The sequence below is a fragment of the Medicago sativa genome, chromosome 1 (genome assembly GCF_051527215.1).
Source record: "Medicago sativa cultivar Bolivia chromosome 1, Bolivia_mono, whole genome shotgun sequence".
NCBI classification, from domain to species: Eukaryota; Viridiplantae; Streptophyta; class Magnoliopsida; order Fabales; family Fabaceae; genus Medicago; species Medicago sativa.
The window spans coordinates 80,213,427-80,228,604 of NC_140749.1; the positions used below are offsets into that span (position 1 = coordinate 80,213,427).

The window sequence follows — 15,178 nt, forward strand, 5'->3', positions numbered from 1 at the left end:
TTAATTATAATATTTTAGTAAAATAAAAATCCTCTGCCGATTTAATTTGATGGCAAATTTGTAATATTATGCTGCCATTTTTTATCTAATAATTGTTTTAATTTTGATGATAAAATTCCTTCAATTAGTGGGATAGAACGTGGTCTATATAATCGAAGAGTATTTGGATGAGAAGATAAAGGGTCATTTGCAACTTAACTAAGGGTCATGAGTTTGAATTTAGCTTTGTGAATTCTTAAAGGAGAACTTTACGCCCCAATGATATCCCGCTCACACCAAAAACAAAAATCTGATCTTTTTTTTTTTTTTTTTTTGTAAAACAAGTATATCATGCGCAAGTGCAGCGACTAACTTAATGAGTCTTGTGGAACCTAAATACGGTCTATATTGATCATTATTGAGTATTAGTTATTTGTGTATAGTGCCAAATACCAATGTAGGAGAAAGGTATGTGTCCAATGTCCATTGACATGCTTCCATTTGTTTTATTTTATTAAATTTGAATAATTTATCTAAACTCTTAAATTAGGGAGGTGAGAAACTCTTTTATGGACGCAACCATCAAATGATAAATATTTGTACACACTCACATCAAATGGAAAAATTTAAAACAAAAATAATTAAATCACATCAATTAGTTTTATTCTCTTTTAATATTTGCATTTGATGTGAGTGTGTGTAAATATTTATCATTTGTAGTTGTGTCAATAGAAGAGTTTCTCTAAAGAGGTTTTGTATTACGAAGAAAAATAAACTCAATAATCCCTCCACTCTCAAAGTCCATCATTATTTCCACCTTTCGGTTTCATATTTCCAAAGCCCTCGCCTCTCTTGTCCTTCTAAACTCCCAAAGAAACCCTAAAACTCTTAGAATGAGTTTGTCACGTTTCACACTTATAGATTAGTTTTTGCAGTTGTGCATGCATGGAAACGTCCAATTTATGAAAGAAAAAAAACATGATGGTATTGTGTTATGGAAGTGGAGGTCACACACTTTCCTTAAGCGCTTGTCCTTGCATATGTTTTATGAAAATTGAACTGTACAGTTGAGGTGGTAACATTTATATTAGAAACAAGTACAACTACAAGTGTAAAAGTAAAAAAATTATATATGAAAAAAAAAAAAAAACTTTTAATGATCATCTTCTGTCGCCATTTCTGGTTTATTAGTATATTCACCTGGTTGAACATGAATGTTGTTTCTTAGTTCTTCAAACGCCTTCATACTCTCTGTATCAAAGCCTCCTGCAAACTGAAAACAGTTTCACACTATCATTGAATGCATTGTTTTTGTACTCCCAACTATCCACATTACAAATGTAATATTAAAAATGTATTTAAAGTGACAAACAATGATGCAGATTAAATGGTACAGTGCAAGAGAATTTCTTAGGTTTTAGCATGATGTTATTGCAGGCACGATGTTAGTAATGATCAATTGCAACTAGATAACTATGTTATGTTATCATGTTGAGTATGAAATAGTCGCACAAGAGACATTTTAGTTTAGACACAGTTTCGTAGTGAGTACATAGCGAACTATTTTTTCTTCTTTTACTAAAGAATACCGTGTGTTCACCACACATCGAGGCATATGTCAAATATTTTGAAGAATTATAATTTAAGTGAGATTTTGTACAATTTAGCTCGCTCAGTATATCAGATAATATTATGTATTGTTAGCACAGACAAGTGAAAAAAGAGGACTAAAATTACCTGATGAACGCGGAAAGAAAATCGCACGCCTTGCAGAATTAAAAACTCTCTTGTCGGTTCATTTTCTGGTCCAGATAGTGTATCAATTTCAGATGCAATACGTTTCATATACTTGTTTGCCAGTTGAACAGAAGAAAGCTTGATCTGCAATGGTGGAGTTATCAGCAGTAACTACTACGTGGTCATTTGATATAATCAAACACAAGGAATTTGGGAAGCATACCTTGCCTACAACTCCTGAATCTAATAGCCAATTTACCGGTACTCCAAACTCCTTGTACCGTGAAATGGCAAAATCTCTTGTCCGTAAGAGTGCGTATACACTTTGCTCTAATCTACAAATGAAAACAAAACAAAATTGAAGAACTTAGTTGATAAATAAATTTCATGCTATATCTAGAAAATGGTAAGGAACGCATACACCAAGAATACTTAATCTACATACATATGTCATGTTCTATATTTGTAACTTGCAAAGTCTGAATCGAAAACATTAAAGCAGATATCAGGACAAAAACTATATTCATTTACAAGCAAGAGACTTTCTGGATTGAGATCCAAGAGAATGTCCACCAAATCTCAGCTTCCTAAGCAACTATTTATGGTACGAAAAACTATAACATTCAAAAAGATGCTTACTTTTCAAGCAATGAGTACATTTTCTGCAAAGCATTGTCGCATGGGAGTTTGGGATCATCGGTGAAGTTGGAGACTTGTTTCTCCAATTTCATCAGATCTTGATATTCAAAAGATGCTTCCCGTAGTGCATCTGATTTCCCTTCAGGCCAATCAACGTGCTTGAGAACAGCTCGTTCGTCACTCTTATATAAGGAATAGAAGGAAATTAGTACAATGCAAAAATCAATGTACAAACTTCATGATTTCTCCCAAAATCTACAAGTTGAATGAATTAGTTTTGAAGCATATTTTTCTATAATGGAGGGGCAATTATATTTAAAAGCTTACCAGGAAAGAGAGTTCCTCATCTAGCCAGTTCACAAAAGCTACTACATCTTCAATCTTTGAGAACGATGCTGCTCGAACTTCAGTTGCCAAGGACATGACAAAATCACCTTGTGTTTCTACATCAGCTTTCACCTACATCCATTAAAAATATATAATATTTGTAATGACTGAAATGCCAAGATTCTTTAAAAAGAATATAACAGAAGGAAAATCTTAAACACATACAGCTAAGATAAATGATGATCTATTCTCAATTTCCGCATTCATGTTGCTTCTGGCATCAGCTTCATTACTTGTTGAAGAAGTTAGCAATGAGGCGTCCTTCTTTGCTTCCCGTTTCATCAATGATTGATAAAATTCAACAAGCTCAGGAGCCCTTTTAACTTTGTCATCACCTACTGCTCCTCTTGGTAGACTTCCTGGTGGTGGAGGTGGAGAAGGCACAGATGGAGCATATGGTATTTCATTCAAAGAATTTGAAACAGGAGCACCATCAGATGGTTTAGGGGGTGGTCGAGGCACCCTTGGAGGCCTTTTCTCAATTTCGAAAAGCTTCATCTTGGTAATGGTTTGATTATCAAAATCCTTAACATCTTCAGATTGTTTATTTAAGCCATCAAAAACACATGCCTTCTCATTTACTTGAGTAAGTTCTGAATCCAAAGACGTCGACCTCTCTTCTTCAGCCTTGGTCGTATTGAGATTTGAATTGTCACCAAACTTCTCCCCTCTCGCTTTCTCGGCTTTTTCCTTAAGTTGTTTCTCCCTTGCTAATGCCAATTTATGAAGATCTTTATATGCAGGATACTTTTCATCCAGAGACCTGTCAACTGACTTAGACATCAATTGGAATGAAGCCGAAACAGAATCCAGGATGTCATCACTTGATGAAATTTTTCTCAAGCTTGGAAGAAATGGAGTTTCAGGAGAATGAGTAGGTTTGTGTTCCTTCTGCTCAAAGGTAGTGATCGCTACAGCATCATGAGCATTCCTTAGCATCAAGGATTCAAGTGTATTCCTCGGCCTATAGCTCGTACTCACCCTGCAAGGAGAGCCTATTGAAAGAGATCTAGCTGGTGATGAAAAAGCACTTGAATCATTGTTTTTATTCCATTTCTTCAACTTTTGGATTAAGCTAGTTTTCTTGCTAAGATTACTATATTTATAAGTAGGGCTATCGATATATGCATTGTCAAGATCTTCACTGCCTGGTGAAGAGTGATCATGGGAGAAGTTGCTCTCAAGATCTGTATCACCTTGCCCGCGCTCTGATCCAGCATATTCTAACATTAGCTGTTTAGCCTTCTCTTGTGATTTTGGGTTGAAACTGTTGTTTAGATCACGCGCCAATGATTTTCCTGAAGGTGCCTTGTAATTCCTGAGTTCGTATCTCAAGCATGCATTGACCCAGCGAAGGTATACAATTTCTTCAACTTCACTGAACCTATTCATCTGGAGTCCTTCCACTTGCTTTTGCAGATCTTCATTTGCATGCCTTAACCTGCCAGTCTCTGATTTTGCGTCGGCAACCATTTCATTCTGCGATTCAAGGCAATGCATCTTAAAATTAAACTACGCTCATTACATGTAAAAGAAGACACTAATCTAATAAATATTAATGTGTCTCTATCATGAAAGAAGTACACAAACAAGGATGACTCAGATGCTAATCATTTAAAACAAAATCATTTTAAGTAACTGAAAACTTCAAAGCATATAGTGGTTCAATTATGAGCAAATTTTTATTTTATCAAAATATTAGCAGATCTTAAATATTGGTTTCTCGTGTCTGTTCAACTTATTGCTGGAAAGATGTATCTACGATTGGACTCTCACCTCTGTAACACTGGAGAGTTCTGTAATTCTAGACTCAGCAGCATTAAGTTTAACAGTTAATTCTCGCTTCTCGTGTTGAAGTTCTTTGTTTCTTCTCTTAAGCTCCACGGCTTCAATCTCTAAATCATTAACGGTTTTCAATTTCTTTTCAATCTCTAAATCATTCACAGTTTTCAAGTTCTTTTCAATCTCAGTATCTTTTTTCACAATCTCTTCCTCTTTTGCTTGTAGACTAGAAACTTTTTGTTTAAGCAACAACAACTGGCCTTTTGTCTGGTTAGCAACGATCTTTATCTGCCTTTGCAGTTCCTTGATCTTGTTTCTGGCAACCTCAAGTTCTCGCTTGGCTGAAGCTTCATGTGTGAGTTCTTCCTGAAGTTTATTGTTCTCTTCCTGCAAGGACTTAATCGTCATATGAAGCATATCGATTTCTACAGTTTTGATTTTCAACTGCCTCTGAAACTCCTCAATATCTGGTACCTGCTCCTTCAAACCATAATACTCAAGCAATTCATTTTGAAGTTTCACCTCCCTCTCCTCCAGCTCCTCGACTATATTCCGCAACCGTTCTATTTCACTATCACTACTGGTTTTTGCCATTTCAGTTTCGTCACCTCCATGTTTCTTGGAATCGTCTGTCTTTTCAGCAAGTAATGGAAACTCAATCTGCTCAGATAGAAGGTTTTTGAATTCAGATAGAATTTCATCGTCAAAATCATTAGCTAGATTCATTATGCTGCCCATTAACTTAACCTCCTCTTCTAGCTCTTCCTCTTCCCTCTACAACAATGTCAAAACATATTGCAAAAATACAAGAGAAATCATCACATTTCATTACCATAAATACAAAACAAAATAAAATAAAAAATTGGCAATGGTAACTAGAATAAAGATCCAATTTGGTCCCTCACAATTTGTTCGCGGACCATTTAGGATAAAAATAATTCCCAAATTAGTTTGGAACGTTTTCATATAGGAGATAAATTAGACTCGGACTCATTATAACCGATGGACTAGTTAGTCCTCCGTATGCAAATATCAGGGACTAATTTGATTATTAAATTTTGTGAATGACTAAATTGGGTCGTGAGCAAATTGTGAGGGACCAAATAGGGTCATTAGTCTATTATCTAATTATACTTTACCTCGTTCTGGTTGAGACCATTAGTAGAACAAGTGGACTGCTTCTGTTTTGTTACCTCATCTTGATTTTTCCTCCTAATCCTTGCTTGATCATGTTCTTAATGAAGATTATAACATAAAGGGTCAGCTTAATTATATAGGATTAGCCATAAAATAAGAAAAAGTAGAGAACTTTTTTTAAAACTGGTAAATTAGCACCAATTACCTGATTTTGATCCTTTCACATTCTGCTGGAATGTATAGGCTGCAACTGAAGCAGCTATAAGAAATCCTAACCTAACTATCATGAAACTATAAGCCAAATCAAAATCCTAACTAATCCCATTTCCCAAACTAACCTCCATAACTGATTCTTCAAACCATTGATGCTTTGAAAATGAAACCACAGTGACCCACATAATTGTTAAAGAAAAATACAGATTTAGAAATTTCATTTACATGCAGAATTAATCATAGGAAAATGCTACTAAATTTTCAACTTCACCACCTTTCAGTGAGAAACTGAAAACATGTTCATAGTTACAGACACAAGTTTGATACCAAAGAGACACATAACAGTTAATGACAAAAATTCACAAATGGGTTTGGACTATACTAATATTAATTAATATGTTTAGAAGATCTGGTGAGAGAAGTGGGAGAATTTAGAGTTACCCTTAAATACAACAAAGGAACAACGTTGATTGAAATTTGAAAATAACCTTCTATAGTAAAACTAGAACAAAACAAAGACATGTTTCTTTTTTTTAAGAAAAGAACAAAGACAGGTTTGTTTCCTCGTTTGTTTTATTGTTGTTGGTCCTTCACTATTAATTTGTCACTTGATAAAAAATAATACTCAAATTATTCTCTACATTTTTTATTTTACAAAGATTTAAATTTAGTTTCTGATTTATTGTATTATATGGACTAATCTAATGTAAGTATGTAAAGGACCAAAATATGTTTTAATCATTTTATTTTTATTCTCTGTCATTCTCTTTTGATGCATTTGCCTTTTCGTCCTCCTAATAACATTGAGGTTATTTATTTTTTAAGGCTTAAAATTCAACCAAGCTTTTTTTGAATAAAAAATCTAACCCATCTTGTCATTGTTGTTATTGTTTACAATCTCCCAAAGAATATAATGTTTTGATTATTTTTATTTATATGCATCTTTCACCACTTCAATTATACGAAATATATATTTAAGAAAAAGAAAGAGTGAATGTGATGAGGCTTACGGTGTATGCTTACAAAAAATACTTTACTTGATTCTATAGCTCTCTTATATTTTATGAATTTTCTATAATTTCTCTTATTTAATTTTTTTAATGATTAAAGAATTGATGGTTTAAAAAAATAATATTCAGCTCTGCATTAGTGATTTTGTCCAACATTGTTGTTCATCATCCAACATAATAATTTTGTAAAAAACCTGTTAAAAAAAATTGTAAAAAACCCTTAAAAAAACTTTAAAAAAAAAAAAAAGCAATGTTAATACAGCTTAGAAAGATAAGAGTGCCGTTGAAATTGAAACAGCATAATTTTCCATTCATTTTGATACATTTATAAAAAAAAAAAGGAAAATTCTATGGTGAAGTCATGATAATGACTTTTCTGGTGAAGTTAACACCTATAGCATCGAAAGTGTTGTGAGTAACACCCCACTGTTTGTACAGCGGCATCAAAAGTTCAGTTCTCATAGTATCATCAATTCATCAGATTTACAAGAATACACTTAATCTAATTTTATCCTACCTTGTTTTAACTAATAACACCCAACAAAGTGTAACACTTAAGTCTATCACATGGTATCAGCAACTTTGTTTGCATGTTAAAGATACCAACGATAAAATAGTACATGTAAGTCCAAGATGTTGCAAGCATTACTAGATGAATTACTCCCTCCGGTCCTAAATATAAGCAAATTTAACTTTTTAGATTCATTCAATTAATGATGTATGTGGTCCATATTATGAACCACATACATCATTAATTGAATGAACCTAAAAAGTCAAATTTGCTTATATTTAGGACCGGAGGGAGTACTATTGATCATTAATCAGTAATCAACAATTTAAAAATGAATCAAACATTAAGATTAAAATTAACTTTTTCAAACAAGTCAGTTTCATGACTGCACCGTAGAAGCTCCCTTATAAAAACCCTTATACAACCATAAATAATCAAAAGATTTGATTATTTATATATTTTTTTATCTACTATTTGTGTCACATGTAACCTTTATTATCGTTCTACGTTGTGGATGGCTCAATATGAGCTGTTGGCATGGAAACACAGCTCAAGAGGTTTTTATTTTTTCTCTCTTCAGGATTATCACCATATACTATTATATATTACATCACATGTTAGTATTTTTGGCATTTATCTAGAACCGGAACATGCTTGTCATGGTGTTGGTGTGTGCTTAGAGAAAAGTGGAATGGGTAACAAACTAACAATGCAAAGTACAAACAAACCCAAAATAAGCTCTTTTTTCATTCTTGTCCTTTCGTCTAAAGAAAAAGACAAAAACACAAAAGTTTGTCGAATAATTCTTTACTTTTCTTTTCTTGCCTTTTCCACATATGAAAATTCTTATTCGGAATTTGAACTTGATAACAAGATAACAATCGATCAGTCCAATAAAGCAAGATAACAATCATATCACTCGATTCAAATTCACAATATAACAGTACTAGGTAAGGTTATTGCAGAAGGACATTGTGTTGTATAAAAATGCTTTTGTCATTATTAAACATTTTACCATCCATGTTCCTTGATTTAGAGAAATCATCATACTATAGTAGCATAGATACAAAACTTACACAGAATAGCTGAGCCAATATAATTAACAGCTAGAGTGAGCCAATTTTAAAACCTCAGACCTTTGTAGAAAATAGAGAGGAAAGGTTTCATGTTTATACTTACAGCCATTGAAAAATATTTAACATAGTTTTCTCAAAATAGATGTTTGACTACCCAATACTTCATAAAAATAAAAGCATTGTTAATTATTATTATTAAATCTGGTAATATTGGTGGAAGATCATACCATTGTGGTCCTTTCGAATTTGAATGTGGTTCAGAATAACTTCGATAAAATAAAGAACCATTTTTAAATAAAACATGACCATGGTATAACTTTTGTAAAGTGAAGGATCATTTGAAAACAATCAAATCAAATCAAATTCGATTTCTAAGCAAGGAATGAAATGAAAAATAAACCAATCAGGAACAAAAATAGACCAAATAATAAGGTTCAAAAGTATAATTTAGTCTTAAAATAACCTGTCGCATGCGTTTACAACAATGCAAAACAATTCGACCTGTCTCAAATGGAAAACTTGCTGATTGCTTACATACATAAACAATATAGCGCAAGAAACTTGTCTAGAATGTGTGCATTCCAGAACTTGCTGATTGCTTACATACACAGAACAATATACCGCAAGAAACTTGTCTAGAATTTGTGCATTCCAGATGTATGAATATAGAAAATGGTAGAGAAACATCTTTCCACCAAACTAAACCAGGTTCTTTTGGGTAATAAGGTGTCAACGACTCAAAATGACCAGAAAAACTGTCCAACTTATGACCAAACAGAACAACAGAAATCACAACATTGAAGCCTAGCCTCAACAAAGCTGCTTTAAGTGGGTGGCTTGGCTTTTGTTCCTTACCTCCCTACCACCACAACTTAGCATTGCAGCCTCCATCTAATAACGGCCACCAGGCATGCCACGTCCCCCTCCTCTTCCTCTTCCGCCATAGCCACCATAGCCCCTTCCATAATAACCACCACGGGCACGTCCACCACCACCACCGCGCCATGGACCACGGCCACCCCAGCCACCACGATGCCTTGAAAAATCACCAAATGTCTGCACCATAAAACAGTATGTGAATTATAAACATTATCCCTCTTCCTCCTCCCCTACAATAAAGAGGTCAACCCACAGTGGTGATAACACATTACCTCAGTATCCATCTTGATTTGTTCCGAATATCTAACCCTTCCATTTTGTGGATCATGATTGAGCGAGTTGCAGGAGAGTGAGTCAAAGAAATCATCCTTGTTATAAACAGGCTGTGGAGACCATGAAAAACAGTCATATATTGCGACAACATAAGTACATTCACATTAACAACTGACTGCAATGAGTTACAGAGAATATTACCTTAACCTCCAGGTTTGATGCATCACCATTGTCTTCATCTTGACCGCCATCTTCATCGCTGGCATTTTCTTCCCCGTCTTTCTTGTTGCTTTTACCTAGGTGACCCCATACTTCATCCTTTTTGAACTTCTCATTCATTGCCGTGAAGTCAAAGTCCTCAGTGAACCTTTCAGCTGGGCGGAAACCCTGCAAAACATTAATTCAATTATAAGGCCTAAACTGGATTGTCACAACTCACATCACAATCTTAATTATCGATTTTAAAAAATATCAAATTTGTGACAGAAAAGACATCCTGCATTTTCTTTTTAATTTTTATCTTATCTGAATTGCTAACCCGATAAAAACAACAAAACAAGAAATACTCAGCAAATTTCATTTTTTTGACACAATAGTAAGTATAAGATTGGCAAATTCAAAAATTCTAAAACAACAAACAAGCCTTATAACACCCATACCCCCCATAAATACTCTCTAGTCCCAACTTTAACTATAAAAATTCACAAATTTTCTAACAATTTCTTAGCTTCCATACTTGAGAGAAATTAAATTTTTCCTGCTTCATCTAAAATAAAGTAGTAAATAGAGCATTACCCCAATTCCTCTGCCTCTTCCACGCCCCCTATAACCATAGCCATGATGAGTTTGGTTAGAAGCTCCACCGGGCTGGAGAAAGTGCAACCAAATGTCAGGTGAGGGGTCCAGAATCAAAAGACAAGATTTTAATAGAAAATCTAACATGATAAAATGCACATGCTTGCAGTAATATGTATGAGTAGTATACATGGCTAAACTTATCTAAATGTAAAAACACAGAGACAAGCAAATAGAAGCTCAATTGTTCATTGATTATCACAAGTCATGAATAATATATGGCAATTGACCAATTAAACTATAGACCAATAAGAGGCCATATCTTACTTCATAATCTCGCCAAAAGAATGAAACAAATAGTAAATGAACAGAGAAAACTCAGAAAAGTACATGCAGGCTATCTAATAGACAAAGTGTAGCTTACGGGATGGACAGGGAGCACCTGCCCATAGTAGCCTCAGGGTGATAGGTTAGACTAATCTAATAGACATATATACAATCCGTCCTATTTACAAAAGTCCAGTCTCCATTGGGCTGGTCATATATAAAGTTATAAACCTACAAGTCATATGAAACCAAAATCTGGGAAAGTGTCTGTGCATGGATAAAAAGAGAGCAAGAGAAGAATACCCTGTGAATTGGCCGAGAAGTTGCTGGCAATGGAAGTATTGGTGGCTGAGATTCAGCAGCAACAGGCACAGACGGCTCTGGAGCCGATGTTGATGATACCTGAACCACTTCAACATCCTTATGTGGTGTTTGTGAAGGCTTGGAGGAAGCTGCTGCAGTTTGTCCAGACTGCAATAATTGAGCTGGGGTTACCAGAGAAGGGACTGGTGGTTCAGTGCGGACAGAATTTGAAGAGCCAACAATTGAAGGAGTCATCTGCTGGGGTACAGTTTGGTATGACAAACTTGAACCTGAAATTGCATTAGGTTTATTGGCCAATGGTACTGCAGCATTTATATCAGAACCACCGCTGGTAAAAGGAGCTAGCGATGGCAAGTTAGCACCTAGTGTGGCAGCAGGAAGTGACACAGTAGGTGCCTTGTTTGAAACTGATGCTTGAAAAGTTTCAGGAGCTAGTGTAGCTGAAGGTGCCGGAGGTAAAATTGTTGTTGAAAGATTCAATGGAGGTGCAGAAGTAGATGTTATGTTAGGGGAACTAGTACCCACGGGTAGGAAAGCTGATGGGAATTCTGGAAAATTTGAAGGTCCAGTTGGTAATGAGGAACTAAAACTGGGAAACTGCAATGGCTGCTGCATAGATGAAAGCATCGGCTGCTGCATAGATGAAGGCATCGGCTGCTGCATAGACGAAGGCATCGGCTGCTGCATAGATGACGGCATTGGCTGCTGCATAGATGAAGGCATGGATAAGCCAGGCGGAGGTCGAAACAAAGATTGCTGGTGTAACTGAGGAAGCCCATTTGGGGCACCATAATATCCTTGCCAATACATTGGCATAGCAAGCCCACCACCATTTGCATTTGGAGCAGGCGAAGAAGCTCCCCATGACACTACATTTCCTCCAGGTTGATACAAAGGCCCCTGAAAGTTTGACCCTGGGTGTCCAAGCTGTGTTGTATTAGGATTAGGACTAGCATCAGTCAAAGATCCACTTACAGCTGGTAAACTTGTAGATGTTGTGGCTAAGCGAGGATACTGAGACTGCAAGGCAATTCCAAAAATTAGGATATCAATATAATTTGATGCAAATTTTGTACTCAAAAGGGCACTCATCAACCTGAATAATAGCTGGATCGGTATTTGTTGGTACAGCAGGCTGAACAGGTGGAGAAGATTTCACCTGTAAATCCTGCAGAAAGAATTATAAAAGATGTATCAGCTTATCGGATTTGTATGAATGGCACATATATTTAATACATCTTGTGTCATATAATAACAATATCCATGAGTAAAAAGCTGGATTCGCTTCCGTCTGCCTGTTAATCTATCTACTGTTAGCATTTATCATTTGCAAGCAAGTGCAAGGAACGTTCTACAAAAGGCTTAAGATAAAATAAATGCCATAAAACCTGCATAACCAAATATTACAATGCTTCAAGGATGAAGCAATCCCCATATAAAACATCACAGAGAAATTAATGCCATTCTTTCCTAAGTGATCAGTAGCTATTATGCAAAGGTGCTTGCATAAGTTCCGCATATCCTACCTTGATGTCCGTCCCACGGAACAGTATATACTCATAGACCTTGTCACCTGGCAGAATTTGTGGACCGTCCTTTTTCCTTCCTTCAGTTCCGAAAGAGCGCACTGCACCACAACCACAAAAAAAAAAAAAACAGAAAAAAAAAAAAAAAAATCACACGACTAAGCCAACTTGCAACCAGAAAAACATTGAAACATGTTGTATAGCAACATAAAGTCATGGAAATAATATAATTGCAGAAAGTAGAGGTTTTGACGAATGGCCTGGTTTAGATTTGACAGAAAACTTGATGAATCAAACAAAACATCAAAGAACTGAACAGATCTCCGTGGATTCAGTTTGAATTGATCGACTTTTTACCAAGCCTCGTTTTTTCGAGAAAAACCTAACTTCACAGTTTTATTGTCCAGTTAACAAAAACTAGCCTATAAATCCTGACAGAAACAATAAATTGGCCTGCAGCATTCCATATGAAGAGCAACAAGCATAGATCACCATCAAAAATTGAGTTGGATTGAGTATCGGAATGATAAATAAAAACCAAAAACAAATTGAAGGCGCCGAAATTCATGCAACGAAAACCGGGCAGACCGATTCACTTCCGAAGCATTCGGTCGGTTTTATTCAGTCACAAAAAAAACCCTACTTTCGACCTGTTTGTCACGTGCTCCAATCATGCATATAGTCTCTCTGCTGATAGGGAAAATGTGGGGTACATCTTACCACCCTTGGACCCCACAATTGCGGGAAACTTATATGCTGGGCCACTCTTTTAGAAAAGAAAATATATATATATATATATATATATATATATATATATATGGATGCCACGTTTTTATAGAAATAAGTATGGCAATTCTTATTCTTTCCCGATAATTAATTATCCATGAAGGTAAAAAAAACTTGACGTTACCATTCTTCAATAAATAACGAAATCCTTTCCATAATACCGTTAGGTTCGTTCCATCAAAAAGAACTGTTAAAACTTTTTTGGACGAAGAGATCGCGACAAAAACACATTTAACATGGGGTTTAATGGCACAAAGGGGCCCAGTATTACATCCTTGTGGGGATTTCGGAACAGTCAAATTTTAACATCCTTACCCCCACTAGCAATGTTCGAGAGACTATTACCATGAGTGAACCTGTAACAGCTAGGTCATAAAGCAGCAAAACCATAAATGATACAATAACGGTCATCCTCCGAACAGAACAAACAAACCGTGACAGCCACGCAACAATAAAATAATGATCCACACTCAAAAACCATCATCCAGAAAGAAAACATAACAATTCAAAACCTAAAACCCAAACAGATAATCAAAATGCTTCCAAAGCACGTAAAACACACCGAAAATTGCAGTTAACATGCTTTAAGATCTCACAATCAAATTTGCATTCAATACAACATATTCCCCACCCCTGCCCATCTCAATAAACATGCTTTAAAACCTCATCGCAACTGAAAAATTTCCAAAACCCGAAAACCACAATAGCAATCAATTTCTTCCTTCATCAAAACAACAATTCCCCACCCCTGCCCATCTCAATAAACATATAAACAATCAACAAAATTCACATTCTCATAAGTCAAAACCAAATAAAACCCTAGTTAAACATTATCCAGTTAAAAAATCACATTCACATGCATCAATAAAACCAGCACAATTCATAAACATAATCATCATAACACAAACTCAAATTCAACTTTAAGCCAAATCTAAACAGACCCATTTCATCAAATCAACAGAAAATTCAACCAAACAGCAAATTCAGATCAATTTAAACCCAACATCAAAATACCCACAAATAATCCCGAATAAAAAACAAATTTTTATCTTGATATGAAAGATCTAAGAGAAACAAAGGAAAGTACCGTTTTTGAGACCAATACTGGATTCATCGGTGTTGATGTTGTAGAGAACACCCTCGTATCTGATCTCACTTTTTGATGTCAAACTAATCAAGCAACCAATGTATGAATCGGCCGCGGAACTCGAACGAGAAGCTGTGTCCGAAGCCATCATAACCTATGAAGATTTGAAACCATACACTGTCTGTGTATGTGTGTATGACTTTCAAAAACGCTTACACACACGTTAGGGTTCAAGCGGTTCTTGAGAGAGAGAGAGAGAGAGAGAGAGAGAGAGAGAGAGAGAGAGGGATAGACTCGACGATGAGTGAGTGTGTGTCTGATTGTCTGATAAAAACAAATATCTATATATATTATAACATTATAATATAGTAAAGTTCACCCAAAAAATAAATAAAGAGATTAATTTTTTTATATTTCATGGCATAAAATCATGTCAAATAAATATTTGTAATCTTATAAAATGACATAATGGGGTCATTAGATTCGATGCATGTATAAAAAAGTTTTACATCATAGCAAAATAATTTTTTTATTTTAGTTGGTAATGTTTTTGTAAAAACTAAATAAATTATTATGTATCGAGTTTTTGTTTTGATATGTGGTTGGTGAAGATGTGTGCAAGATGGTGGGAGGGGTTAGTGAGGATGTCGCAAGATAATAGAAATCAATGGTACTTTGATTAGGCTTATTTGCAAGAACGATGTAGCGTC

At 35.2% G+C, this 15,178-nt stretch overlaps 2 protein-coding genes and 1 non-coding gene across 4 annotated transcripts; 1 reads left to right on the forward strand and 2 right to left on the reverse strand.

The window, feature by feature from the left end:
- Positions 1 to 966: 966 nt before the first annotated feature.
- On the reverse strand, positions 967 to 6,339 carry LOC146957952 (protein CHUP1, chloroplastic-like). Of its 2 annotated transcripts, XM_085739617.1 has the most exons (10): positions 5,867 to 6,339; positions 5,664 to 5,758; positions 4,519 to 5,298; positions 2,908 to 4,221; positions 2,683 to 2,814; positions 2,356 to 2,537; positions 1,940 to 2,051; positions 1,717 to 1,860; positions 1,180 to 1,252; positions 967 to 1,038 (listed from the first exon to the last, which is right to left on the reverse strand). In XM_085739617.1, the coding sequence occupies exons 1-10, from the start codon at positions 5,946 to 5,948 to the stop codon at positions 1,025 to 1,027; spliced, it is 2,928 nt and encodes a 975-aa protein (XP_085595743.1). In that variant the 5' UTR covers positions 5,949 to 6,339; the 3' UTR covers positions 967 to 1,024. The 2 variants fall into 2 exon arrangements, with proteins under 2 accessions (XP_085595743.1, XP_085595742.1); XM_085739616.1 differs by having other exon boundaries at positions 967 to 1,252.
- Positions 1,515 to 1,633, forward strand: LOC146957953 (U5 spliceosomal RNA). Its single transcript, XR_015025076.1, has one exon. It is a non-coding gene; the product is annotated as a U5 spliceosomal RNA (small nuclear RNA).
- A 2,560-nt stretch (positions 6,340 to 8,899) lies between the features above and the next one.
- DCP5 (decapping 5) lies at positions 8,900 to 14,786 on the reverse strand. The gene is made up of 8 exons (XM_085739618.1): positions 14,469 to 14,786; positions 12,596 to 12,696; positions 12,166 to 12,237; positions 11,049 to 12,089; positions 10,419 to 10,490; positions 9,825 to 10,010; positions 9,623 to 9,733; positions 8,900 to 9,527 (listed from the first exon to the last, which is right to left on the reverse strand). Exons 1-8 carry the CDS (start codon positions 14,617 to 14,619, stop codon positions 9,363 to 9,365), a joined length of 1,899 nt encoding a protein of 632 aa, XP_085595744.1. The 5' UTR covers positions 14,620 to 14,786; the 3' UTR covers positions 8,900 to 9,362.
- Positions 14,787 to 15,178: the final 392 nt, after the last annotated feature.

Excerpts from the sequence above, each read along its gene's own strand:
- LOC146957952 (XM_085739616.1), bottom strand. The coding sequence starts at position 5,948 with ATGATAGTTAGGTTAGGATTTCTTATAGCTGCTTCAGTTGCAGCCTAT. Across the intron at positions 2,538-2,682 it reads ATGAGGAACTCTCTTTCCTG|AGTGACGAACGAGCTGTTCT; the intron begins GTAAGCTTTTAA and ends TCCTTATATAAG. Across the intron at positions 1,253-1,716 it reads TTTCTTTCCGCGTTCATCAG|TTTGCAGGAGGCTTTGATAC; the intron begins GTAATTTTAGTC and ends AACTGTTTTCAG.
- DCP5 (XM_085739618.1), bottom strand. The coding sequence starts at position 14,619 with ATGATGGCTTCGGACACAGCTTCTCGTTCGAGTTCCGCGGCCGATTCA. Across the intron at positions 12,238-12,595 it reads TCCGTGGGACGGACATCAAG|GATTTACAGGTGAAATCTTC; the intron begins GTAGGATATGCG and ends TTCTTTCTGCAG. Across the intron at positions 10,491-11,048 it reads CTTCTCGGCCAATTCACAGG|CCCGGTGGAGCTTCTAACCA; the intron begins GTATTCTTCTCT and ends CACTTTCTCCAG.